The sequence below is a fragment of the Schistocerca gregaria genome, chromosome X (genome assembly GCF_023897955.1).
Source record: "Schistocerca gregaria isolate iqSchGreg1 chromosome X, iqSchGreg1.2, whole genome shotgun sequence".
In the NCBI taxonomy this organism is placed as follows: Eukaryota; Metazoa; Arthropoda; class Insecta; order Orthoptera; family Acrididae; genus Schistocerca; species Schistocerca gregaria.
In genome coordinates this window covers 470,585,282-470,600,057 of record NC_064931.1, presented here as the reverse complement: position 1 = coordinate 470,600,057, position 14,776 = coordinate 470,585,282, and the positions used below count along the sequence as shown (strand labels likewise).

The window sequence follows — 14,776 nt, the reverse complement described above, 5'->3', positions numbered from 1 at the left end:
TGTCAGTCTGTGAGGCCTGGCATGAAGTCGGCATTCCGAAACATCCCTTAGGTGTTCTATAGGATTCGAGTTGGGACTCTGTGCAGGCCAGTCCACTACAGGGATGTTACTGTCATGTAACCATTCCACCACAGGCTGTGCATTATGAACATATGCTCAATCGAGTTGAATGATGCAATCACCATCCACAAATTGCTCTTCAACAGTGGGAAGCAAGAAGGTGCTTAAAACATAAATGTAGACATGCAAAACAGCAAGGGGTGCAAGTCCCCTCCATGAAAAACATGACCATACCATAGCACCACCTCCTCCAAATTTTACTGTTGGCACTACACACACTGGCAGATGACGTTCACCAGGCATTCTCGATACCTACAACCTGTCATCAGATCGCCACATTGTGTACTGTGATTTGTCACTCCACACAATGTTTCTCCTCTGTTCAATTGCCCAATGATTATGCTCCTTACACCAAGTGAGCCATTTACAAGTGTGATGTGTCGGCTTATGAGCAGCCGCTCAACCATGAAATTCAAGTTTTTTCACCTCCTTCCTAACTGTCATAGTACTTGCAGTGGATCCTGATGCAGTTTGGAATTCCTGTGTAGTGGTCTGAGTAGGTGTCTGCCTATTACACATTATGACCCTTTTCAACTGTCGGCAGTCTCTGTCAGTCAACAGACGAGGTCAGCGTGTACACTTTTGTAATGTACATGTCCCTTCATGTTTCCACTTCACTATCACATTGGAAACAGTGGACATAGGGATGTTGAGGAGTGTGGAAATCTCACATACAGACATATGAAACAAGTGACACCCAATCACCTGATCACGTTTGAAGTCCATGAGTTCTGCAAAGTGCGCCACACCACTCTCTCATGATGCCTAATGACTACTGAGGTTTCTGCTATGGAGTACCTGGAAGTAAGTGGCAGCACAATGCACCTAATATGAAAAATCTGTTTTTTTTGGGGTGTCCGGGTACTTTTGATCACATAGTGTATGAAGAGTGAGAAGTGCTTGGAAAAAAATATATTAACAGTATTCAGGAAACCATGTATTTGTAATTTTATCATTTGTGAATCAATGACAAATTGAGAAGAATATATTATCATGTTATATATAAAGAATTGTAACATTTGCTATTTTGTACATATGCAGTGAATCATTCTATGTTGAGTAAAGTATTATTATTATTATTATTATTATTATTGTTGTTGTTGTTGTTATTTTATTATTACTGGCTGTTTTGATGCAGAATACTTTATAATCCTTAAGTAGCTCTTGCCTTGCTCTCTGTGACAGCACCTTATTTTCACATGTGATTACTGAACTGAAAAGATGGCCATTTCCTTTGGAGATATATCTTCTACAGACATGGAAAAATAATGTACCCAGGTGCAGAGGTTCTCAGAAAGAAAATATATTTGAAGAGTCATTTAGCAAAGTGTAAAGTTGTTTCAACTGCAGTTGAAAATATTTTTCAAAATAAATATTAAGTAAATTGACCAGTGTTGCAAAACTTACCTGTATATATCTCTAGCTTCATAATGTTGGTGTGTGCTAGACTCTATGCATCTGACATTGTATACCAATCTTAACTCACAATAATTATTCCAAAATTTTCAAATTTATAAATATAAAAATGTTGATTTACTAAATTTGTGTTATAGGTTGTGGTAGAACTTATCAAGAAAATTCAGCTACATTTTCAACTCCAGGTTTCCATCCTACTGCAGCAGCTTCTGTAACACCAGAACATTGTGAGTGGAGAATAACAGCAACACATGGTGAACGAATCATTCTTAACATTACAAGTATAGACATGTATCCCAATGAAAATTGCTGTTCTGATTACATAGAGATAAGAGATGGTTATTGGCAAAAATCACCTCTTATAGGTAAACAAGTTTTATTTTCTTCGTTATTATGTTAGTTTAGATTATTTAGACTGTCTAAAATACTGGCATCAATGTTTTACATATTTTGCTAAAGAAGAAATGAAAATATTGTAATTCATCATTTATTGCTCTTTATATACTATGTTCAGTACATGTTTATATGTTTAATGAGAATCTCCTTAATTTTATGGACATTATGGTTGCATGCTGTACCTCTGAAACTTCTGAAAATTATTGTTATAATATTTACTTTTTACCAGCTACTGCTATATGTAAGCATTTTACATAATGTGCTACTTTAAGTTACTCAGTACCTTATTTGCCAAAGTAGATCACTTTGCATCATTTTTGTTTTTAGATAAAAGTGTCATTCACTCTTATACAGCAGTGCAAAATTAAACACAAAAAGGCATGACTATATTTGCAAGGAACACTGTCAGAGAGTAATCAAGGCTATGGTGAAAGTTCTGTGCTGAAGATAAAGTAAGGATGACATACTGAGTGTGGACATGCTGAAATTTTAACATCTGTATTTGACTTGTTGAAAGACTGGTCTGTTATTTTAGGCATCATACCAGGTTAAAGACATGCTGGAATGGTGCCAATGAATATAATGAAAGAATTTAACAGAACTTTAGTGATGCTGAGTTATGAGTCTCTGAGAGGTGTCACAGTTCTTCCAAGGATTTTCCACCCAACTGGGCATTTGTGATGTATCAGTAACAGGCAATTGATCCAAAGATCAGCTTACTGCTCCAAATGACAGTAACATATGTGAACTGCTGCAACAGACAAGAAATCTTTGCTGACTGAATAGTTACTGCAGCATAAATCAAGACCAGTTTTGTTCCTATAATGTTAGTCAGGACTATTAGGAAATATCTTCTAGTATTTGGGCTATACCCAAGGATACAAGCCACCATATTTGGCCAATAATCTCTCTCACTGAAAATGTAAATTTGCCTTCAAGCACCATTGCAGTAAACATTCATCACAGGGGTTTTCTGGACTGCACAGTTCTCACAAAATCTATTTTTAATAGTGATATTAGTCCTCTTGTAATATATGTGAACACAGAGGCAATCAAACAGTTTAGAAATTTTACTGTTTGTATGTTCCTGCAGTTTCCCCAGTTTCACTGCCCTCCCTCCCAATTGACCAAAACAATGATAATTACCAGGTCTTGTAAATTGCATTTATAGTATCTATCACCCATGACAACAATGAGTAAAATCATGTTGGACAGCTCGCTGATCACCACATATACCTATTTCACCGGCACTCACTACCTTAGTCACTCCAATCATATACACAAATTAGTTCAAAATGAAATAATATATAGGGTAGTTGTAATTTAAACTTTTGCTACTTGTGAGGCCACATTAAAAATGAGTGATTTTCGGACAATGAAATTTCACAGAAACATTTTTAAAGACATGTGGAAGAGAAATAACAAATAAACCATTGAAAGAAACACATTTTAATTTCCATATGAGAAGGTAACATGTATTAATTGCATACCAAATTTACATCCCAGGTTACAAAGTTTACTCAATGTGATGACCGTCTGCAACCATGATATCCTGGAACTGCACTAGAGATAGCTGTACTGCTGCCCAAACATCTCAGGTTGAATGTTTAAGTATTATGACACTGGTGCACTGCTTGATGATTGTACATCGTGTCAGGCACTTTCAACCATGGTAACAGTAACTTCTTTAACTAGCCATTGAACTCTCCCAGGAGAAATTTCCAAATTTCCAATTAATTCAAACTTCCAAATCCATATCACATTAATACACTGATACTCACGAAGAGCAGCAGCACTATTGCCATTGCTTTCATGAACCAGTGTTATAAGTACAGCCCTGCTTACCTTTTCCAGATCCACACTGAATTCCTCCAACTGTAATGCATACTGATGCTACAACACCAGCATTGAATCACAAGTCATGACACCAACACTACTAACAACACGCAACCTGCAACACACAGTCTGAACATCATTCCAATAAAGCTTTGTACCCATACAATTAATAGTTTTGCATCTACATTGGTTTAAATACTGAAAGTTTAGTTATAATCACCCTGTAATTTGTAGAAGGAATACAGAAATAGATTCAGGATTATCTAGTGTGGTTTGGAATAGCTTATTTGTATGTACCTTACCTGATATGTGTATTCCTACACGAAATGGTGAAGTAAGAAATAAATTATCAGCTAGGAAAGAATCATTAATTCAACTTTGTAGTAACTAGGTTATGAAGTAGATAAGTTTTTCAACAATTCATGTTACTCACATCCCTTTAACAATAGTGGAAGTACAGTAAGCAGTGGACAATTTGATTTTACTAAATTTCTAGCTGCAAATAAATAAAATTGAAATATTCTGAAAGGCCTGTTATTACAGTTTAATGATTCTATTTTTTCACTCTGATCACCACTTTTATTAAAGTAATGCATATATGCAGATCATAGTGACTGGAGAACACTGCATGTGTGGCTCATCTCCACAAATCATCTGCAAATACCCAGTTGCTCTCTAAGCACCATGATCTGAAGATACTCATTATTTGAATGAATCCAGTCACCAGTATAAGTGAGGGAAAAATTTCGGAGTTTTGGGTTTCTGTGCATGATATAATGTCAAGCATTTATAAAACTGATGTAATAACATTGGCTCCTTACGATTATTCTTTTTGCTCACATTAAAAGAACCAACTGTTTCTAAAGAAATTTCTATTGCAGGAAGATACTGTCCAGACAATCCACCCACAAATGCAATACTTTCAACAGGAAGCAGAATGCTAATAACTTATGTATCATCAAACCCACAAGGCCGCCACAAAGGTTTTCAAGCTAAGTATGAAGGTTGGTGCTGCACTGAAGTATGATGTAACTATCACATATATTGTATGTGTCATCTAAAAATATACATCTGCTCACCTTTGGAGAGCATACTGTAATTTTATGACAAACTGATATCTATATTTGGAGCCAGCTTTTTCATATAGTTTTAATTGCTCAAGACTCACTTGTACATATAGTTATTATATCAGTATTATTAAACTGCATAAAAACTACATTTTTAAGTAACATACAACTTTTAGAATACCTTATCTTATTTCCCATTTCTGAAGATTTCTAAAAAATGTCACCAGAAACCATATTCAAAGCAGTATGCAGTTATAACAAGAAAGTTTACCACCATCAGATATCTGCAGTGAACTTGGAATGTTAAATGTGTATAAAATTCTGAGCTTCTAACAATATCCACCAGGGAAGCCAGTGACTGGCAAAGAGGTGACCAGATGTTGCAAATGAAAAAGTGAGGTATGCACTGCTTCAGGAGATTGCATGCATTACCTGCAGCATTGTTGTTCTGATCGTGATGTGCAGCATGGAATGTACACATCTATAGTCTCCTGCTATTCAGTGTCCACTTCAACACATTGCTAAAAGAGCAGCTTGTATCTCTGGTAATGTTGTTGGTGCACATTCTGATTTTCATGGCCTCTTTGATTACTTAGTCCCAGTAATTTGAAGTTGATGCTAGCCTCTACATTTGATCAAGCAAGATCTTCAGTTAATTCATGGTGCTGTATTTTGCCATAGCTGAGTTCTGTACTTGATGTGCTACTGCCATTTGCTGCTCCACCGAGAAATAGTTGGAAGAATCTGTCCAGTGTTACTTTATTAAACTTCCTGGCAGATTAAAACTGTGTGCCTGACCGAGACTTGAACTTGGGACCTTTGCCTTTTGCGGGCAAGTGCTCTACCATCTGAGCTACCAAAGCACAACTCACGCCCGATCCCCACAGCTTTACTTCTGCTAGTATCTCGTCTTCTACCTTCCAATTTGCAAGGTTGGCAGGAGAGCTTCTGTAAAGTAAAGTAAAGTAAATAACTATTCTAAAATAGGCTTTCCACATTGATATTGGCTTAAAATTTATTTTTTTCCCATCAGGGTGTGCCATTCAACGAATCATTACAGGTCCAAATATGTAGCACTTTGTTCTAAATGTAGGTGGCAGGACAATCACTAGAAATGTAATCCCTGAAAAGTACAGTCCAATTTCACAACTGCTACTACTAAGTGAGCAAACAACATGGAGTGTGATCATCAAGGATAGTGCTGTATAATATGGTTTTTGTGGAATGGGGGTGTAAACACAGTGGATATTGGCAGGAAATTGGTGGCAGTGTGTGGAAAGTGTGCACTATCATGAAAAGTGCTCTTACAATATGACAACACTCATCCCTGTATTAGTGGTGAGTGGGGAAACATGGTTGCCATCCTTCTTCCATCTGGTGCTGTGAAGAAACGTCTGTGAGGACATTATTTTGCAGGTTCATAGGAAATGCAAGGAGCTGTCCAGCAGTAGGTGCAACGGACTCTAGAAAAGTGGTTGAAGGGGTGCCTACAGAAGTTAAGGAGGCCAGTTCAGGAGAATACTGTTAATTTGGTAGTACTTGGAACCCCATTTCAGCAATGAAAGCCATGGTTTTCCAACTCATGTGGGCATGAGTATTGTCATTTTGCAAGAGCACTTTCCATGATGATGCACACTTACCACAAACTGCCATCAAATGCCTGTGAATATCTGCACTGTTTACACCCTCTGTATACCAAAACTACATAGTCTATTGCTGTTCTTGACAATCCAATTCCATGTTGTCCACTCATGTAATGGAAGCAGTTGGAAAACTGGCCGGTATTGCTCATTTGTAATGGTTGTTCTGCCTTTTACTGTTAGACCAAAGTACCTGGAACAGCAATGACGAGTAAAATGGTGCATCATGAATGACTCTAAAAATTAAAGTGTAAATAAATATGGAAAGCATCTGATACACAGATTTCAGCATCACTCTGATTTTTTAAATGACTGAAAAAATTGCTTGTACCGTATAGCCTGTTTAATATCAATCCAAATGTAATCAATGTTGTTCCACAGAACAGAGAGTCATGGTGTACTGATCTTTTTTTTTCACTTACCAGACATCTGTCTGCATTTTCCATACAGTGCTGACTTGTTTTCATGTGTTCATGAAGCCGTTTGACCTGAACACAGATGTTAGATCATCTATTACTGAGATGATTCACATCTTAAATGCTTGTAGACCCCTGTGTCCTGTCATTATGATCAGAACAATGATGTTACAGATAATCTAGCATTGTTAGCAGAGATATAATCAATAGTAGGAGGGCAACACTATGACATTTAATCTGTGAAATTCTGTTGCTTCTTTGCCTGCCAGTTGTATTCGAGGTGGGTATTAAGAAAACTGCAGAATTTTATATAGATTTAACACTATATGTTCACCCAAAACCTTTTATACTATAGTGCAATCAATTTCCCTGACATGAGTGTGTTGTCTCTACAACTGAATTCTTGTCATTTTTTCTTGTTTCTCTTTCTCTCAGACCCTGAACCCTCCCCATCCCCTACACTATCCACATTAAACTTACCCATTTCATCTTAACCAAATGCTCCCTCTATTAAGTCTGTGGCTTATGTAGAAGGTAGCAGACTGGGTATTTTGATGTCAATGTACTATAACTGTATGCTCTGAAGAAGAAGAATAATATAAGTTTGAAAGCTGAACCATAATGCTTCACATTTACTGTCCAGTATTTATGTGTCCATTAAGTTGTCATCTTTATTGGATGTAAATATTGTGGCAACAAGGAAGGGCCTATGCCTTCTAATTCTCAGTGACTTGCTGAGTGCAGGTCTAAAGGCTTCAGATTCATCTCATAGACATATAAACTGCTTTTCTAACATTTGATCCTTATTTCTATGTTTCATTCAAACAATATTTGATGGTATGTCTAGGCATTTTATTCAAATTATAAACGTTTATTGTATGATCTCTCTGCTTGTTGATGACAAACAAATGGATAAATCAGTTTTATCCAGATGGTGCTTGACCAAACTGGTTTTACTAATCATTCAATGAACAAAGATTTAAGTGCTTCTTTATAGACCACAAGTGCATTTTCCTTTTCTGCTGCCTACTGATTACATACACTTTTATATAAACTGTTCTTCTTTCACTCTGTCCTCTGTCTTACTCTGTTTCCAGCTGTATGCGGGGGACAAATTGAAATCAGGGGGACTGGTGGCCATTTAGAATCCCCTAACTATCCAGAAGATTATCAACCTAATAAAGAATGTGTATGGAGAATTACTGCTCAACAAGATTATCAGGTGGCACTCAAGTTCCAGTCTTTTGAGGTGAGGTACAGTGTAATTCTACAAGTTTGAGATTAATTTCTAATGCTGAATACCAGGTCAAAATGATACAATGTCATTCAGAATTTAGAAAATACCTCCAAATATTCTGTAACATTTGAGAAATATTATGTTGATAAAGTATTTGTTTTACATCTTTTAACGTCATTAAATCTTAATGACATTCATTAATCTAAAATCCACACAAAAATGTAGCCTGCAAGAGATATTTTTTTGTTGAAATTTTTAGTGTTTTTGGAGAATGTCTGGCAGAACACATAAGTAAGTTGTTTTACATAAGCACAAACAGTAAGAATGACTAAAAGATTAAACCTGTCATAGTTTTAACACATAGCAACATTATTATTTAATAAATGAGATTGCACTGAGGTGATAAAAGTCATGGGGCAGTGGTAGCCACATATACATATAGTGGTAACATCTCATATACAAGTGCAAAAGGGCACCGGATTGGATTTGTACTCAGGTGATTCACGTGAAAGAGTTTCTGATGTGGTTATGGCTGCATGGCAATAATTGACAGATGTTGAATGCGGAATGTTAGTTGGAGCTAGACACATGGCAGATTCCATTTTGGAAATCATTAAGAAATGAAATATTCTGAGCTCCACAGTGTCAAGAGTGTGCCGAGAACACCTAACTTCAGTGACCAATGGCATTCACTTAATGATCGAAAGCAGTGGCATGTGTGTAGAGTTGTCAGTGCTAACAGACAATCAACACTGCATGAAACAGCTGCAGAAATCAATGTGGGACTTATGACAAACATATCCATTTGGACAGTGTGGAAAAATTAGCTGTTAATGAGGTACAGACAACTGATGTGAGTGTCTTTACTAACACCACAATATTGCTGCAGCACTTCTCCTGACCTCATGATCATGCGGTTGGACCCTAGATGACTGGAAAACTATGGTGTGATCAGATGAGTCCTAAATTCAGTTGGTAAGAGCTGATGGTAGGGTTGAAGTGTGGTGCACACCCCATGAAGCCATGGGCCCAGGTTGTCAGCAAGGCACTGTGGAAGCTGGTAGTGGCTCTGTAATGATGTGGCCTGTGTTTAGTGGAATGGACTGTGTCCTCTGGTCTGACTGAAACAATCATTGAAGGGAAAGGAGACCATTTGCAGCCATTCAAGTACTTCATGTTCCCAAATAATGATATGCCATGTTACCAGGTCACAGTTGTTTGGTTTGAAGAATATTCTGGTGAGTTCAAGCAAACAATTTGGTCACCAAGATTGCCAGACATGAATCCCATTGAACATTTATAGGACACAATCAAGAGATCAATTCATGCACAAAATTCTGTATTGGCAAGAATGTTACCATTTTATGGACAGCTACAGAGGCAACATGGCTAAACATTTCTGCACAGATCTTCTAATGACTTCTTGAGTCCATTCAATGTGGAGCTGCTGCACTACGCCTGACAAAAGAATGTAAAGAAAATATGACACAATATTAGGGGGTATCCCATGACTCACGCCATCTCTGTATATTGTTCTGTTAAAATTACAGATTTCACTGCAGAATATGCTTATAATTTGAATATGTGACCTTAAATTATTTTGATATAGGACACACATTCTGTAGCAGTAAGCAATTCTTTAATATTATATTATATATGATGCAGTCACATTAGTGGTGTGGCTACTGCCTATATTCAGCATCACTGTGCAACAACCATTCACAGATGTTAAGTGCAGCACTAGCAGTGGAGGGTATATGAACCAAGTCTAGGGCACACAGAAGTGCAGTGCTTGTCATAACCAAGAAACAGAGACATTTATCTGATCTCCAAAAGGGCATGACCATTGGCTTTCAGGTTAAGGGTGGAATCATTTTGAAATTGGATAAGTTTGTTAAGTTTGTTTACCATGGTTATAGTGTACCATACATTGAAAAATGGCACTATCAAAAACCAGTTGGAAGGCAACTGTGTTGCACCGTCTGCCAGAGGTGACAGGGGTGAAGGACGGCTGGAGAGGTGTGTACTAGCAAATAGACATGCAACTATTAAGTTACTGACCACTGAGATGAACTAAGGGGTTACCATTAGTGTCTCCTCAATGGCTGTTCAGTGAACATTGCAGAGTATGAGACTTCACAGCACGCACCTGCTTCGTGCACCCATGCTGAATGCTGTTCATCAGTGACAAAGGCTGGAATTTGCTTGCCAGTATTGAAACTGGATGTCCACTGAGTGGTGACAGGTGTACTTTTATGAAGAATCACAATATATGCTCCAGTAGCGTAAAACATGTGAAAACAAACGCCATGCATCAATCATCAGAAGTCCCCAGGCCAGAGGAGAGAGGATTTTGGTCTGGGGAATGTTTTTGTGGCATTCCCTGGCTAGTCTCATCATTCTGGAAGGCACAAGGGATCAACACAAGTACGCATCTATCCTTGTGGGACATGTCTACCCCTACATGCAGTTGGTTTTTCCTTGTCACAGTGGCATCTATGACCAGGACAATGCAACATGTCACACACCTTCCAGTGTACATGCATGGTTCAAAGGGCACCAGGATAACTTTACCATGCTTCCATGGTCACCAAACTCCCTGGATTTAAACCCAATCGAGAATCTGTGGGACCACCTTGATGGGTCTGTTCAGACCATCGATCATTGACTGAGAAACCTAGCACACCTGGCCATGGGACTGGAGTTGGCGTGGTTCCGCGTCCCTGTTGACACCTTCCAGATCCTCACTAACTCTCTTCTTTTAGTGGTATGTGCTGCAAATGCTGATTATTCACGATTTTGCCAAGTGTTCACAATTGTAATGTGCCTGGACAATGTATTAAAGAGAAATATTTACGTAATTTTTGTGAATTATGGTTTATTTGTCTCATAATGTTCATAATCTGAATCATTTGGTTCAGGTACATGAGTCATGTCAGAATTGTAGTAAAATTTCACAATAAACATAGAACAGCTGATTTTAACTAACAGCATCAAAATAACAACATAATTTTGTTACATATATGAACAATAAAATCTAACACTTACACAAATTATCATTTCATCCTCAATGAATTATTCTATTGAATGGTAGCATTTCTCCCACAGCATCTGCGGTAGCCTCCTTCTTAAAATTTCTCATTTCATATTAAATATGTTTTTGCTCATTAACTTGTTATACGTGACCGTCCCCATATACTGTGGAGTCCATGCACATATTTTCAACTGGTATGTCAGTAAGATAACACTATTTTATTTCTCACATTATATGTGTGGTTAAAATTATTCTCACCAAATAATTTTTGTCTGCTGTATAGGAAGCATATAAATGTATATGGATTTGCAGTTTCTGAAACAATGGGCGACAAGACTCTGTTTGCTGAGTAGTACACATGTATATGACAATTTTCTTTTGCAGTTTCAGTATTCAAGATACACAACTTGAACTTCCACAAAAATTGTATCATATATAGTAACATATTCAAAATAACTATGCTAATCAATTTTTGTGTATGCAAGTCAGTGGAATTTGCATAGTTTATTTGATAGGAAGTCTGTGCATTCCACCTTAAGTTCTGTACACATGTAGTTCTAAGAATTTGACTGTGACAACTTTTTACATGAGTTGATTGTTATGTTGAATTTTTAAGTTCCACATATTTTGAAAGTTTGGTTTTGAAATGTACCACATGGCATTTTGTACTGTTCAGTTTCAACCAATTAAACTGGAACCAGTTTTCTAAGGTGTTCTGTGTGGTTATGATGAAGCTCCGAATTTTTCAGCATTGTCATCTTCAATTAAAACAGAATTATCATCTGCAAACAGAACTGACAGGGAATTTATATTTATGGGTAAATCATTTCCATAGAAATGAACAGGACTGGCCCCAGAATGGAGCCTTGAGGCACACCTTGTGATACTGTACTCCATTTAGAATAATAGTTCACTGCATCTGAAGTGATAGTTACCCATCGTTTTCTGTTGTGTAAGTATGGTGTGAGCCAATTTAGAGGATTGTCCTTACTCCCATATCTGTCTGATTTGTAGGTAAGCAAGTCATTATTCACAGAGTCAAATGCCTTTGTGAGGTCACAGAAGATATCTGCAACTTTACTTCTCTGGTCCAATAATTTGCAGATCTTTTCAGTAAAGTTTTTCACTGCATCCAGAGTGTTTTTCCCCATTTGAGATCCAATTTTTTTACTTATAATAATATACTTCAAAACATTGCAAAAGCATCACCGTTGAAAAGTTTGGTTGAACATTTTAGTTAGGGGAGGTGCTATTATGTCACACACTGTTTTAATCACTCTATTGGGTATCCCATCCCACCCAGCTGCATTTTTATTTTTTATGATAATAAAATACTTTCCACATCCTTTAGTGTGACTTTTTTAAAATACACAGGGTACTCAGCTTCTTGCTGAAGTTCAAATGGATTTACTTTACTCTGATACACTGCTACATCAACATCTGACTTTGCACATTTATGAACAATTTGTTTAAACATTCTGATATTTGAGCTGGGTGTACAGTAAAGTTGTCATTTATTTTTATCCTAGATATTTCATTACTACTAATTCTCACACCTAACTCTGATTTTGCAATGGACCACATTATATTTGTGTTACTTTTATGTTGTACAATGAACTTTTTTGTTGCCATTATGTTTGGCTGCCTTCACAACTTTTTAAATATAGCTTTATCATAATGAACATGCTCAGTAAAACGTCTGTTTTTATTGGATTTCAGTTGACTGTGGAGTTTCCTCTTCCTGGCACTAGAAATTTTTGTACGTTGAGCTATCCACTTACATTTATTATTCATTTTGTTACATGTGGTACCAAGTAGAAAAGTTGCATTAAATATTTAAAGAAAAGTAATTAAAAATTTGTTAAAGATACTATTACTTGAAATACAGCTGTTTGAAGGCCATTCAAGCTCTGTTGACCTATTTCTAATTGTAACTGAGTAGTTTCAATTGAAGTTCCTTTTCATACAGCTTTTATTCATGAAATTTCTATTTTAATTTCTTATACTTCCATGAATAAAACAGAGTAGTCAGAGATTCCCAAACCTATGCAAAATTTATAAACATTGTCAAATACATAATTTGTTAGAATATCATCAATACAGGCTGCTGACTTTGCATTTTCTCTAGTGGATTGTATGAAGTTTACTTTGAAGTCAAAGTATTTCACTAAACCAGTGAATTTTGATGTTTCATTGCTTTCATCAGTGATGTTAACATTAAAGCCAGCAACTGTTACTGTCATCTTCCTTTTTTCTATACTGGGTTTTTCAAGTAGGCAATGAAATTTCACCAGAAAATCTTAAATTGTAGCTTTTTCTGGTACTCCATAAATAGAAACTACTACAACATTTCAGGTCCCTCACCTCAATTCAGCACCTTCCAGATATACACCCTTCATTCAAATGATTAATATCATTTATTATTTTATGTTATTTCTCGTATCTACAAAGGCTGTTATCTAATTTGAAATTTTCAATTTCATTAAGACTTTAATATTGTCAAATACAAGCCAATGTTCATTGAGGCAAATAACATAGATATTTCTACATGCAGGTAGAGTAATTTGTAATTTGTTTATTTTATGATGTTTGTTTGAAAAGCCAGCACTTAGACAATTTATATTCAAGTGCATTATGAAGGGACATTCTTCCCTATTTGTGGTCTCAAGTATACTCTTTCTTTGGTACCATTTTGGTGTTGCCATGGTCATTACCAAACTCTGTTTCTCATGAGTTTCTCCTATTTTTCAGAATCTTCAATATATCAACAAACATTTTACTAAGAGTTTTGGATCCTAACCTATTTAATAAAGACCATCTTTATCTAAACATTTATTGCTGAAGAACTTATTTATATTTAGAAACCTAGCTCCAAGAGTATTGCAGTTTTCATTGAAATCACAGTTCATTTTCTCTATATATCAATCACTGACAGATTTTCCATAGATAATACCACTCACCATGATCTAGACATTTTGTAGAGGTTACTGGCATACTGAATTAAATTTCTTGTTTCACTTATGAACGAAGACTCCTTTGTAAATCTTCTGAGATGCCTCTGCTGAACCATCCTGTGGGCTATATATGTTGTGAAAGTGTTTCTACAACTGGTGGTTCTTCATTCCTGGATGAACGTCCGTTGTGGAATTTGGCACTACCACATTTTTCATTATGAAGATGGTATACAATATGTCATCAAGCTCTCACAGCTCTCTTTATTTTCACTCATTAATGTCTTATGGCATCATATACTGGGACATTCTTCATTGTGAAGAAAGTAACAGTGCAATGCATTAAAGTGTGTAATGATAATTATATGTAATGACTACTCCAGAACATCGTGTAGGTGACTCTCTATACAGTTAGGCATACTGTTAACAGTCTTAGATTATGTTTGTTCCGTTATGAAGTTTGTTGTCAGCAATTTATCACAGTTTGAAAAGAACTGTGGTATTCATAAGTATAATACTTGGAGGAGAAATGATTTACACTACCCATCACTCTGTGCCAGTAAGCTGCAGAAATCTTTCATCACCAGCCCACTGATGTAAAAAATCTCATAGCTAATAAAATTAACTTCAAATGTAAACAGAAATTATATCTGCTTGGCAACT

The 14,776-nt window shown here is 36.4% G+C and overlaps 1 protein-coding gene across 1 annotated transcript in view; it reads left to right on the top strand.

Annotated features, from left to right (window-relative positions):
* Window positions 1-14,776, top strand: part of LOC126298241 (tolloid-like protein 1) — a 549,015-nt gene that overhangs the window by 397,064 nt on the left and 137,175 nt on the right. Inside the window, exons 7-9 of the mRNA XM_049989546.1 lie at window positions 1,674-1,901; window positions 4,650-4,772; window positions 7,989-8,140. Coding sequence (XP_049845503.1) covers window positions 1,674-1,901; window positions 4,650-4,772; window positions 7,989-8,140 — 503 coding nt within the window. The remainder of the gene's footprint in view (window positions 1-1,673; window positions 1,902-4,649; window positions 4,773-7,988; window positions 8,141-14,776) is intronic.